The 13,847-nt window shown below is 41.9% G+C and overlaps 1 protein-coding gene across 5 annotated transcripts; it reads right to left on the bottom strand.

Moving 5' to 3' along the window:
* Positions 1-424: 424 nt before the first annotated feature.
* On the bottom strand, positions 425-12,182 carry c14h18orf54 (chromosome 14 C18orf54 homolog). Of its 5 annotated transcripts, none has more exons than XM_054612867.1 (15): positions 11,891-12,182; positions 10,763-10,902; positions 10,193-10,349; positions 9,941-10,108; positions 9,574-9,727; positions 9,386-9,455; positions 9,089-9,293; positions 7,116-7,204; positions 6,872-6,980; positions 6,359-6,451; positions 4,952-5,045; positions 4,799-4,856; positions 4,486-4,665; positions 2,904-2,959; positions 425-2,724 (listed from the first exon to the last, which is right to left on the bottom strand). In XM_054612867.1, the coding sequence occupies exons 2-15, from the start codon at positions 10,895-10,897 to the stop codon at positions 2,574-2,576; spliced, it is 1,719 nt and encodes a 572-aa protein (XP_054468842.1). In that variant the 5' UTR covers positions 10,898-10,902; positions 11,891-12,182; the 3' UTR covers positions 425-2,573. The 5 variants fall into 5 exon arrangements, with proteins under 5 accessions (XP_054468842.1, XP_054468845.1, XP_054468841.1 ...); XM_054612870.1 differs by having other exon boundaries at positions 9,089-9,290; positions 11,665-12,182; XM_054612866.1 differs by having other exon boundaries at positions 11,665-12,182.
* Between the last annotated feature and the right edge of the window lie 1,665 nt (positions 12,183-13,847).

Here is a 13,847-nt window from a genome sequence, read left to right on the forward strand (position 1 = left end):
TACGTAACAAAATTAGAAAATTTGAATTATTATATTGTCACACGAGAAAGAGGCTCCGGTTCTCATAATTTATAAAAAGTTGTAGTTTTCAAAAAAATCTAAGGGGGTTGGTTCAACACAGATTTAACACGACGTTCAGTTTTTACCAAGCAGGGAGGTTCAAACAAAAAGATGCTGGAGGGAAGTTAAAAGTGTAGAATAGTTTTTTTGGAGCTTGACTCATTCTACGCACTCAGGGACAGGGACATTCTTTTAAAAAAACATGTGCTCTTTGGCATCCCACTAATTCTATACATTACTTTCACCACGCTTCATTGAGGTATGGATATATATATATATATATATTATTTGTTTTGGAATGTTTCTAAAGAAGCCGTTAAAGAGGAATGCTTCTTATACAAATCAAAAATGAGCTTACACCATGAAGGAAGTGAACAAAGACGTTTTAATGTGAACTGAGGACAACCATCTCAGACAGACCGGCTGGATACATCACATGGAAATAAAAGCACTTAGAGTCTAACCATTAAAACAGATCATACAGTTATAAAACATATCTTTTCATGTCCAGGTCAACTGTCTGTCTGGACGCTGATTTGGCACTTTAATGGTTCAGATTGTGAAGAGAGAAAACACTGACATTCTGTTTCTGAGAGAAAAAAAAAGTGATTATAAAATACTATTTGGATCAATGATCTGATTTTCTGTTACCCATCCAAATCATACTGAGTCAATTCATTAACTGGTTGAGTTCGTCCTGAGGTCAGGTTTGTTCCCAAAATCAAGTTTTAATGTTGTGTTCACATCGTATGGGATGGATGGTAGAGATGGGAAAGATTCCAATGTTTACAATAACGATTTCTGTATTAAGCTCCAAATTGGACATATCTAAGCTTTCAGATTTTTTTTTTTTTGCCACACGTAATTATAATTGAGAAGGACAGCTTTTAAAATGAGAAAATGGTTACTCCCACACAATGTGAACGCAGCATGATTTGTATCATACAGTGGACATTAAGGACATCTCTGACTCAGCTCTTCAATGTCTCACCTGGTTCAACATTCATCAGGTTACAACTGGACTAAAGCTGCACTTGCTAACTTTGTGCAAATACAATAAAAAGGTATAAAACAGCTATTTTTTTTATATAAAATCACTGCTTGTGAATTTTGTTTAAACTAGGCAGCACTTATCAAATATGAATAAAAATGTGTTTTATTCCATTTAACTAAGCCTGCTCATTACATCAGAGCTTTCTATTGTGGTAACTTATGTGTACCTTAGTAGTTAACATGCTGATGTTAAGCTTGTAACATTTAGCTCTTAGCATGGCAACATGCTAACATTAACATGTAACATTTAGCTTTACAATGTTAAAAATGCTAATGTTAGCATGTTAATATGGCTACAGTTACACTTTACACGTTAACATTAGTATTTTATCATGCTGATGTTTAGGAAGTTAGCTGAATTTACTATTTTGCATGTTTGGTTGACAGCATGCTAACATATGTTTGCTTCTAGCCAGCATTGTGACAATGTTTTCTCCAGAGTCTAGCAGTTAGCCTGGCTATGAATAGAAATATTTATCATTAAAATGACATTGTCAGTGCAGAAACGGACAACTAAACATTATATCCCCCATTCAGATTGGCACATTCACATATCAAGTTGACACTCTTAGTTTTTCAACAGATGAATGCAGTGTGTAGAAAGATGTAGATATTTTGTGTCACGTCATTTTCTCTATCTGATCGAGATGTGACTCTCCTTAACATTGCTGAGACACTGCAGAGCTTCATTCCCATCCAAAATTTGGAGAGCAGCCTAGTCAAGATTAAGATAAAAACCTCCAGTAATAGCTTCCCCTCTGTGTCCAGGTCGAATCTCTGTACTGAACACAGAGGAATCACTAGCATAGAGTCTGGAAGCTGGGTCCTAGATCCATAAAGAGTGAACAAATAACACGTCATTACTCGATTTCCATGTTGAATCTTTTTTTGTTAATAGATGTTAGCAACTTAGCTATTTAAACCATCCCATGTCTAACAAGAGGATTTCCAAAAAGGTCAGACTGCTCCTTTAATGTAACACTTCAATACTAACTTCCACGCACATTTCATGGATTTCCCAAAGTCTGATTTGGTCTCTGCACTGTGTTAGTGTCCAAATATATTGCACATTTTCCTTTAAAATACATATCTGGAGCAGACTTCATCCAGAATCATCTGTTGGCATGACACAGTAACAAGAGGAGAGGACACAGTAACAAGAGGACAGGACACAGTAACAAGAGGACAGGACACAGTAACAAGAGGACAGGACACAGTAACAAGAGGACAGGACACAGTAACAAGAGGACAGGACACAGTAACAAGAGGACAGGACACAGTAACAAGAGGAGAGGACACAGTAACAAGAGGACAGGACACAGTAACAAGAGGACAGGACACAGTAACAAGAGGACAGGACACAGTAACAAGAGGAGAGGACACAGTAACGAGAAGTGAGAGCAGCGACGGACAGAGACACTGACAGGAAGTCCCTTGTTCTGGTGAACAGGCTGTTAGCTTCAGGAGGGTTTCTGCTGAGTGCATATGAGTCCGTCAGCAGAAGAAGAGGAGTAGTGTCCCTCGTCTTCGTCCTTCCCCTCCTCTTCCTCCGTGTGTTTCTCTCTGGGTACTTCCACCAGCTCCTTCAGACGGCTCAGGTGATGCATAGCTCTGAGGAGGGAAATGGTTATCGAAAATATTGCTCTCAACTCACAGCTGTGTTTGTGTGGACAGCTCAGTTACTAACTACATCTTCATCTCAGGGCTTCCGATGGGGACAACACAACAGTTACTGAGTCGTTAATCCTGATGTGAGAAATCAGATGCCTGATGTGTTCAGTGTCAGTTACCTCTGTAGTGACGGCCCACCAGAAAAACTCTCCAGCTCCGCTTCACCTTCAGGCCTCTGGAACACGAACACAAACACAACTCCATGTGACCTGAGACTTGTTAACATCGTCTACATACAGCACAGAATATTTAACAATACAAGGTTACAAGGTCCGCTTACTGTCACTCTACAACTCATGGTTGACAAAGAAATGCAAGTAGCTGTCCCTTTACGCTACACAAGCAAGAAATACAACAAAAAATTATAAATATTTCTTTTTTTATGATGTAGCACAGAGAGTAGTACACATGAATTAAGGAGTCTCACAGGGAGAGGAAAAAGAAGCTGTTGTGAAGTCTGGTGGTTTGGCAGCTGATACTTCTGTATCTCTTTCCAGACGGCAGCAGGGTGAACAGGTTGTGGCTGGGTGGGTTTTGTCTTTTAATATCCTTTGAGCTCTTCTCAGGCTCCTCTTGTCACCAGTATCACGGATGCTCAGTTGATGGGTACCAATGAGGTTATGGGTGGTTTTAATCACCCGCTGGAGAGCCCTCCTGTCCTTTGCCGTGATCATCCCATACCAGTTTGTAATGTTTCCAGTCAGGATGCTTTCTGTTGCTCCTCTGTAAAAGTTGACAAGAACTTGGGACGGGAATTCAGCCTTCTTACGTTTCCTAAAGAGATACAGCCTTTTATGAGCTTTCTTCAAACAGGGATATGTTTGATGACCATGTCAGGTTGTTTGTCATGCTGTTAACTTGCTCCACACCTCAGCTCCACTGATGTAGACAGGGGTGTGCTTCTTTACTTCCTTTTTTCTAAAATTATCAATCAGCTCCTTGGTTTTTGCTGGCGTTGAGCAGTAGGTTGTTCTCTGAGCACCTCTCTGTAAGATTTCTTCTCTATATGAAGTCTCATTGATGACGGTATTGTCATCTGCAAATTGACAATAGGAGGGGGCCGAGCACACGGCCCTGGGGGGCTCCGGTGTTCAATCAGTCTTACCTGGGGTCTATTTTTAAGGAAGTCTAATAACCCGTTGCAGAGTGAGGTACTCAAGCCCAGAGTGCTTAGTTTACTAATCCGTTTCATGGGGGGGGATTGTGTCGAAGGCTGAGCTGAAATCAACAAACAACATTCTGATGCAAGTGTTGTTATTTCATGTGTGAAGAGTTAAAAATCTGAGAGGTAATGCAACTATTTCACTTGTCAATTCCACTATCTGAGGTGCCGGTTAAAAGGCGTTTGTGTGTGTGGCGCGGAGCCCCCCTGTAGTTTCAGCGGATGATGGGTTTGAGCAGCAGAGAATCGTAAAACACACATCACTCAAACTCCATAGAAACAAAATAAAACTCGCCAAAACTTCTTCTTTGAACTGTTCCAATAGTCAAATTAACTCTTAACTCATTGACTTAGATCTGAAAATGTAGCAGCGTCAATTACTGGCAAATCAGTGACTACTCAGCTTTCCCACGTGTGTTTTATTTAGTTTTCAGGTACAAAGTGTGCTCAGTAACTCTGTGTGAATGATGAATGGATGACGTAACCCCTTTAGCATTTGTTTTACTCTGGTGAGTGCTGCAGAGTGAGAGTGTTCACACCTGCTTCACTGGAGCCTCCTCCGTCTGCAGCCCATCAGTGAGTGTTGAAGCTACCGGTGCCTGTTGTTGTCGCTGAAGCTCCGCCTCCACCGCCTGCAGCCTGAACAGCATCTGCTTCAGAGCCTCCACTGGACCGGGCTGCCTAAATTTGCTGTTTCCGTGGAGACCGGAGTCCCGAGTCTGGGGGAAACAGAAGGGGGGGCGCTGTGATCCTTGAGTATCATTTGGACTTGCATGTGTCATGGGAACCACGTGTACAGAGTATAGGAAAGTTAACAGTGAAGTGGCTGCAGTGGATCAGCCTCACACCCACCTGAGCTCCTCTGTGGGTCAGAGCCTCTGTGATGCTCCCTGATGCTGCCGCTGAGTCCCTGCAGGTACAACGTACAATCCCATATCATTACAGTGTGTAGTTCAGTCACAGCGAGTCAGAACTAAGAATAAAGGAAGTGTGAATAACTGTTACCAAGCGAAGGGACAACGGTGTGAGGGAGAACAGAGCAGCAGCTCCTCAGTGTTCACAGGACTGACAGCTTCTTCGACACAATCAGTAGGACTGACTACAACAACAACAACAACAGTTATTCAAAAGAAAAAGGCAGCATTATGTGGACAAAATATGTGATCAACCTCTCTGATGCAGTTTTGGTGATACGAGATAAAGATTTCACTGTTTCCGTCTCTCCGATTGTGGCGGATCACAATAATTGTCACGTTAAGAAAAACCTGCATCAAGCGACAAGACACACATCTGTGAGTTCATCTTGCCCTCAGCTGCTTCACAGTAATGCAGTGTTTACATTCTGTCATTCCCTTGAATATTAAGTGAAAATGGACGTTTTATTTTGGGGGGGGAAATAGCTTCTATTGCTAGATCTGTGTTTGACTGAAATTGATGAGATCACTTAGACTTTCTCATCAGAAAGATGAAGGAGCAAACACAAGCAGCTCAAACTGGCCAATCATAGCTTTTGCGATCTCCGTGCGGTATCTCCGTAGCAAAGCTACATCAAAACGTCTGTTTACAAACTTTCGCAGTCTCATTTATCCGTCCGTGTGCTCACTACTTCCCAAACACATGCATCGCCATAAACTTCTGCATAAACAGGACGTGTATCACGCCTGCACAAGCATGACTGGTTATGTGGCAGTGTTTGAAAATGGTAAGGTTTTAGCGAAGATACATGTGTTTGTGGAGGAGTGCACATACTACTGGATGAATGAGACCTGGATGATGCTGCATGAGATGTGGGAGAGTTTGTAAAAGGATTTCAAGATAACACAGGGTGAATAAATAATATACAAATGGACATCTCAGTAGTTAACTATTTCTTTAATGCAGAGCTGTGAATCAAGCTTCGGGGATGTTCTGGCCTGAACAACAGCAACACCTAAATTTGGACTCTGGACAGAGACCTTTTGTTGCAAGTCAAGCCTTTCTCTCTTCATATCTTCTCTCCGATTATCGTAAACTGCTTACCGTCTCATGATGATATGACAATATAAGAATCAAGCTAGCTGCTTCACAGTGAAAGCCACACAATGATGTATCTTTGCTTCCTCAGATTACCTGCAGCTAGAAGGTTTTAAATGTGAAGCAGAAGTGTTCACTTACTCTTAACTTGTTGCTCACTATGCTGCTCTTGAACTGTGTTTATTGTTGTGTTTGCTTCTAAGAGAACATGAAAGAAATGAGCAGCTTTTCTAAAAATGTTAACGCTGCAAAGAGACATATCAGGTTAAGCGGAGATAGACAACAAGCACAGTTGTTTCTCTAAGGACTGATGCTGTTTCCCATGGCAACACTGATTTATATTTGTTTATATCATAATAATAACATCAGTGTTAAATCTGACACTGGTTTCTTTGTCACCTGGATCTGCAGGACCGTCTGCTTCTCCAGAACTGTGAGACAGACTGTTCAACACCTGATCGGCCTTCTGGATCAGAGACTCAAGCCTGTTGTCTGACGGGAGGAGGGACATAAACAGAAAAAACGTCATTATTGGTCTTTAACTGGGTTTTCTTAATATGGAGTACTAGTAACCCTAGGGGTACTTTGGAGTACTTCAGGGGGTACGTGAGATTTTTTTCCAAACGTTAATTTAAAAAAAAGTCATGCATTCCTAAAATAATTATAAGTTCATAAATTCCATTAAAAATGTTAATGCAAGTTTGATAAACTCTTGTTATATTTAATATTTCTATTTCCTTTTTGTAAACCGACAGTTGCTGAACAGACATTTTTTTTCTTCTAAAAATGATGGTTAGGGGGTTCTTGGCTGAAAAAATATTTCAAAGGTGGAATATTATTGAAAAAAAGATTGAGAACCGCGTGTCTATAAACACACTTCTGAGACAGTTTTATCTCAGTTTGTCTTCTTACCCCTGAACAGAGTTTCCATGACGTCAGAGCTGTGTCTCTCTGCAGCGAGTAGAGAAATCTGTTCAGCAAACTGAAGCCTGAGATCTCTGAGAGTCTGCTGACTGTCAGCCTGATAAAACACAAACACACAATCACAAAACAGAACTGGGTATGGACCATTCTGCAATCCTTTTTCTTGTCGGATACAGTTTATCAGACAACGTGAGATGCTGATCGTATCGAAAGTTTCTCTCGGTTCTCTCACCTGTGACGGTGTCCGATCGGGATCACCATCCTCCAGCTCTGCTACCCACGACGGAGCTCCGCCTCTGGAAGCTGCAGGCGGAAGAACACCTGGAAGAGCGAAACCAAAACCCATTATAATTATGTGACTTCTTCTTCTCTATAATTATAGGCCATCTTTTAAATATTGTTTTTGTTATAATCGGATTATTATGAGAGGAGCTTTCATGGGGAAAAATGAATACTAAAATACATAAAATTCCAGAGAGGAGTTCTCATTTACTTGAGGGCTGGATTACATGGAAGAAAACATTCCCACCCGTTTAGTTTAATCCAGTATTTGGGAGATTTTTAGGTTTTTTGTTAATTCAGAAAAACAGCTGATCTTTGTTGTGAATGCATTATGCTTCCATAGAATCTTAATTCTGCCACCATTATCATTGTAAACTGAATAAAATAAATTCCATGATTTTCCTAAAATTAACCTAGATAATCCTCTCGCTAATGCAGCTAGGTAACTAATTAAACTAAAGCTCTCCGGCTGATTTAAGTGTTTCCAGTTGACTCGAATAAAACTGAGAATCTTTATGCACTTCATGGCTACAGAAATTATTGAGCTAAAAAAATGAGACTAATGCGGTTTAGTTTACATACCATTTGTATTTTCCAGCCGTACGTTTCACTTTTAACACTACACGAGAAAAGTGTATTTTGACATGTTTAAGTGTTGATTCTAGTGCAATTTTGTTCCACATAATCCAGTGAATGTGGTTAGACTTTGAGGGGTGTTGTACGAGACTACTCAGCAAGAGAGAAGCCCTCAAAGGTACCTGAAGGACTTTGATGACTAGTTTAGTTGAACATAGTTCATGAAAAGTTAAGTTTAAATGTTTTGGGGCTAAACAGGAAAAGAAAAAAAGTAATATATTGTTTGTTTAAGTTGAACATGGTAATAGCCCAAATAAGTATTATAAAAGACTGATCATTTTACAAAAATAAAGAAAGAAAAAATACAATAGTGCCTCGGTGCTGCTACCTGCTGGAGATATAGGGATATCATCCTGTAGTAGAGTTTTGGTTCAAATACAAGGTTACTATGGGGGAACACAAGACTAAAAGGCATCTGCAGTTGGCCCGGCTATGTAAACAAAGCAAGGAGAAGCTCTGATTACAACACACACAGAGGGAGAGAGACTTCCTTCTCAGGTAGATATTACTCCTCTATATCTTTACATAACAAATAGTGGTTTGCTGCTACATCAATGGCCCAAATATTGTAAAGTTTCTCTAAAGAAAAAAGGATCCAGATGGATTTTAAATCAGTTATGAAAAAAAAAAAAAAAAAAATACAGTCTCATTTCAACATTCAATCTGGACAAAAGGGTTAGCTAAATTCTGAAAACAGCTTCTAAAAAGTGTGGACACACCAAAGCAGATGGGCTTGTCTTATGTAACCTAAAACCACATCTTTGGCCTTGGAAGTAACGCTCAGTTATTACTGTTGGTAGTAAGTTACATATCTGGACATGCAAAAAATTGCAGCTTACATTAGAGCAGATAAATACTGTTAATCCAATCATAAAAATGTTTGGTTCTGGAAAGACTGACGAAGGAGAAAGACATTCGGCTGTCATCTACTGTGTAAGCTGGTAATTCATTAGTCTGAATTTTAATACAGTGACAGTTAGTGTTCCATGATGCTCTAAATGCTTTCAGAGGCTTTTCAACAGTGACAATAAATATCTAATTCAATCACCTAAAACTGTGAATTAAAAGTTTAATTTAAGCGTACGTGTCATCTATCAGTATCTTCATCCTGAAAGCATCTCTACCATTTTTCAAACTCTTGTCCTCTCATATTTGCCAATAAGATTAAGCAGTGATTAGGTAGTGCAAAGTGGGTTCAGTAACACTGAGGGACGTGCAATGCTTGTTGTGGGGGGTAACTGAAACGTGGACCCTGTAGGTGTTAGTGCCGCGTAGTGGGTGCTGTACCGAGGTCATCCCACAGCTCTGACTCTGTGGGCGTTGGCGTCTCGCTAAGATCACAGCGTTGGATCCAGGCTGGGTACTTTAGGTCCGGCACGCTGGTGATCCCAGAACAGTCCATGTCAGGCTTGTTACTGGTGAACCAGTGAGGGAGGTGGAGGAATGAAGACGGCTCCGCCCACTCTGACCTCACTGCTCTGTGTGCAGACTGCTGCAGACAGAAACCGGGTACAAAGACATTCTACATACGTTCTACTTAGAATTAAATCCAAAAGCAAAAATAAGAATGTGAAAGATAGTCACCCTATGGCAGCTGACTGAGGAGACGTCAACATGTGGATTCAACATGGCCGCCCCTGGTCTTTCTCTGCACCTGGAGAGCAGGAGAAAGTAATGAAGGGTCAGAAGTGACGTAGACCTTTTACAGGACAGAAAAAGACATCTTTTAGAAAACATCCAAAATTGGACAGATAAGTGCCAGCAGCTTGAACCTGGAACTCCTCGGCATCCTGGTTGGATGAAGGTGGTGGGGGTGGTGGTTCAGCTGGGTGGTGCCATGGCTGCTGCCGAGTCTGTCCCAGGTTCTGTGTGTTGGTCTGGAGGAGGAGAAGCACGGCTCTGAGGATCCGGACTTGGACAGGAGACCTGATCAGCAGACGAGACGGGTCAGAAGAACTGAGATACGCAGACTGACACAAAAACTGCAACTAATCAATTTATTCTATCAACTCATTTACCATTTGACTAAACTATATCTGAAACACAGACAAATGCCAACATTTGATAAAGGCAAAGGTGTGGGCGGTGCATTTAAAAACTTTTGTGGAGGAAAGAGTTGAGGGCGATGCGTTAAGAGACCTTGGATAAAGGCGGAGGTGTGAGTGACAGGCATCGAGCCGTCGTTAGGGATGTACAGCAGCTCGTCTGTTGTCATGGAGAGTCTATCTCGGTTGCCACGGTGATGGAGAGAGCTGACGGGGAGGTTCAGGAAGTCCAGCTCCCTGTCGGTCAAACGCTCCCTGAGAACTATGGGAAGGAAAAACACATAAAGTCAACTGACACACACTGCCATAAGACAAACATGTATACTTGATGAATGTGGTGACCTACCATCTTTGTTTCTGAGCGTGCTCACTCTGGGTCTGCTCGGTGTGCAGGGAGGACTGTGAGGTAGAACCAGCCTTCCAGTCAACAACACACTGTCCTGCCGATTCCTCTCAAAGTCTGTGATGTAGGCGTCCAACGCCGCCGAAGCTGAGTCATAGTTCTGCAATCAATCAATAAGCATGAGTGATTTATTTTAGTAAGCCCAGCCACATTTAAATCTTTTCTGCAAACACCTTTCCTTGAGTTTTATTACAGACATAAGAAAGACGACTAGCAGGCTTTTACTGTGAAGCAGCTACAGGGCTTTTAATTTTAAGCACTGAAATTATTCAGAAAATGAACAGACATTTAATGGTAACACCCTCCTCGAGCTTTAAAGACATGCTAATTTATTTTTCTAAAAACCCTGTTCAGAACATCCATCTACAATCTATTGTCTGAACCAATTTGAACAACTATCAAATTGGCTCGGATGACCGGACAGAGGATAGAGGCGGGCAGATTTCCTCCACATAGCTCCATTACTGCTGTAGGAAACTGACCCCCAGTAGAAACAGTAGAAGCAGAGCGTACCTTGTCTCTGTATCTGAAGGTGGTGTTGTGTTCAGGAGCCAGCAGGCTGCTCCTCAGGTGACCTGAGCTGGACAGCAGGGAGGTCACCGTCGACTCAGGAGACAGACAGTCACCGACCAAGCCGCTGGACTCCATGCTGACTAAAACAACAAAAGTACATTATGATGTCATAAATCACAGAGAAAAAAAAAGATGTAGTAATGTTGGAGAGGAATGTTAAGAAGAATGTGTTTAAGATCCATAATCCATGTATGGCTGTGTATAGATCTTTTTCCACACAAGCAGCATTTCTCTGTGGCCAAACACAGCAAAACGTGTGGCCACAGTAGTGATCCTATCAACAGGTCCATGGGGTCACAACTTTTGGATAACAATTTAAAAATGTGTGTTCCTGCAAATGACATTCCAAATCTGATCAGAGAGAAAGTCTGACACATACAGATCTCAATCCAAGCCATCTCAAACCTAAGTGACAATACCTCAGAATAGGAGTCAGTGTGTCGTGAAGTCACTTTGGCCCGTTTGCTTGCCTTGACTTAAATAAAGCAAACAGCTATATTTAGCTAACAGTTAGCTAAACAACATACAAAACACAAATATAAGTTAGCGCTACTTTCCGAAATGAATCAGAAACGTACGTCACGGTGGTTGGGTGTTGCTAAACGACGCTACAGTGTTTGTGCCGTCTTACCGAACGGGACAGAATCTCAAACGTGATCGTGAGTTAATGCTACATAGACAGTGAGCTAAAGTAAACTAGCGTTAGCTAACTCAAGTGACGACCTTCTGTGCAGCTGACAGTACAATTAAACGTACCAGCAATGCGAGGGTAAACACGTGAACACGATTCAAACGGTCGAACAGACCCGCGAGTCTGCACCAAACGAAAATAATACACTTACATGTTTACTCTGAAATATCTCCTTTTTAATGGATATCCCGTCCCCCACTGACTGTCGTTCAAAACTGAAAATTCAAGTATCCCGGGTAAAGCTAACCGAGTTAGCTTAGCTGGTCTGGGATCAGTTTAGTTCCTGTGGTTCCGCCCAAACCCAAACACAAACACGATATAAAACCTGGCGATTCGTCATATTCATAGTTGGCAGCCACAGAAAGCCTTCACGTTACATGTTGCGGACTTTCGGGAGCTTCAGGAGCTTCGGACGCGTCTGGACTCAACTTCACCGAACCGAGCGAGTCTGTTAACGAGTTGAACCGAAAGTACCGGGACATTGTATCTGCTGGATGTCACACGTGCAGCATTCAGGGATGCACGCTCCCAGATCAGTTAGGGAAATGACATAATGTAATGTTGGGTCCAGAGGTTTCTAAAAGCTTCTTGCGAGTAACGGGGCTGTTGGGGGAAGTTTAGTAGCCGGGACAACATAGAACACGACTGGAACCGGAAGAGGGCAGTAATGAGATGTGTAGGATGCAAGCTGCCGTTAAAAACACCACCGAAGAAGATGAAGAAGGTTTTTAAAGTGACACTGGCCTGCGTCACTACTGTCAATAGAGCTGTAGGCTGCAGTCTGTCAGTCAGTCCTGTGAGGTTTATTAGTCCCTTACTTACATATAATTATTAAATATGTATATTGAGCACCGCTTTTCCTTTTAGCAAATTAATGAGCAGACTTTCCTCTGCCACTGTGAATCAAACTATACAGACAGCTGGGAGTTATTGTAATAACTTCTGCTCAGACACAAAACGACACTGCATATTTCCCCCAGAGTTCTTCTTCTTTGAGCTTTTATGGCAGCCGGCGTCATTAATGTTGCTTTACTGACTCCTCCTAGTTATATTCTACTTCAAAGTCATTTTTTCTGTTCTGTTCTGTTCTTGTTCTGTAAATAGTCCAGTGGGTACTCCTAAACTGATTTTTACTTGCCTTGCAATAAGCAAACACTATTATATGTGATTTGCAGACCACAGCCACATTGCACAAATTCCTTGCAATTAAAACCCTTCAGGTGTCATTTACTCTCTTACACTGTATTTGGGAGAACTTCTCTCCAACTTGCCATCTAATGTTTTCTTTGTCAGTTTTATAGGATCAACTTCCTTTTTCTTTCTCTATGCTTCTTGTCCTCATGGATCTACTCCCTTTCGTCGCCTCTTCCCACTCACTCTCCCTCCTCTCATCACTCTCCCTCCTCTCATCACTCTCCATGGTGTTGCTGTCTCCGTCTGTCTCCCTCCCTGCCATCCGACTAGAGTTTGTAGGGATCTGTAAAAATATCCAGACCTACATGTAGACATGGACCTGAAGGCTGTTGGTTGATATCCCTCTACCCACTGTTCCCCATTACCCAGTCCTATAACTATTAATACTATACTAAGTCCCTGTGTCCAAAAATCCAAAGTCAAAGTGTTTTAATTGATCAAAAACAGAGTAAAAAAACAACAGAAAACAATTCAAAACTTCCGCCACGATGGCCTCTTCCACTACCCAAGGTCCTCCCTCCAGTGTTCATGGTTGCATCAGACCTCTTTAACCCCGAGCCCGTGACGTCACTGGAGGGGGGGGTATTGAAACAGAGAGGTGTGTGGGAGAAGAAAGCAGTGAGTGATCACTCCGCCTCGAAGTCCAGGCCCCGGAATCACTATGAACACTGTCACAAGAAGTTCTCCCATCAGAAAATGTTTGTCTGGAGAATTGTCATCTTATATTACTAAAAGTATTTTGGCAAATTAAAAATCCCAGTAAGTCAATACCATATACTGCATGAAATATGGACGACACCTATATGGGTGACGTCATGGAGCCACCCACTTCTGAGGCTCAGAGTAGGTGGCTCTGGCCGCTCCCATCGTAGCAGTGGCGACACAGACTAACTCCTGGCTAAGTCCAAAAATGGGCAAAGAGGTGGATCGTTGGTGGAGCTGAGGTGGGCCTGGTTGACCCAGCTGAGCAGACAGCTAGCAGCTAGCAACCTGAGACGGCACCGACCCGTCATTCATAGCAGCCACGCCTTTAATTATGCCTTCCTTCAAGCCTTAAAATGATTGAAACAGTTGAATAATACAAATATTTAACCCCTGGTACAGTTGTCATAAATGATGATATTAGCTATAGAAACCAAA

Source organism: Anoplopoma fimbria, chromosome 14 (assembly GCF_027596085.1).
Source record: "Anoplopoma fimbria isolate UVic2021 breed Golden Eagle Sablefish chromosome 14, Afim_UVic_2022, whole genome shotgun sequence".
NCBI classification, from domain to species: domain Eukaryota; kingdom Metazoa; phylum Chordata; class Actinopteri; order Perciformes; family Anoplopomatidae; genus Anoplopoma; species Anoplopoma fimbria.

What these genes read in the sequence shown, in the direction of transcription:
- c14h18orf54 (XM_054612867.1), bottom strand. Translation starts at nt 10,897, where the DNA reads ATGGAGTCCAGCGGCTTGGTCGGTGACTGTCTGTCTCCTGAGTCGACG. An exon ending in AGACGGTCCTGCAGATCCAG is followed by an intron (nt 5,046 to 6,358) that starts GTGACAAAGAAA and finishes TTGTTGTTGTAG; the next exon opens with TCAGTCCTACTGATTGTGTC. An exon ending in AGGAGGCTCCAGTGAAGCAG is followed by an intron (nt 2,960 to 4,485) that starts GTGTGAACACTC and finishes TTCGTGTTCCAG; the next exon opens with AGGCCTGAAGGTGAAGCGGA.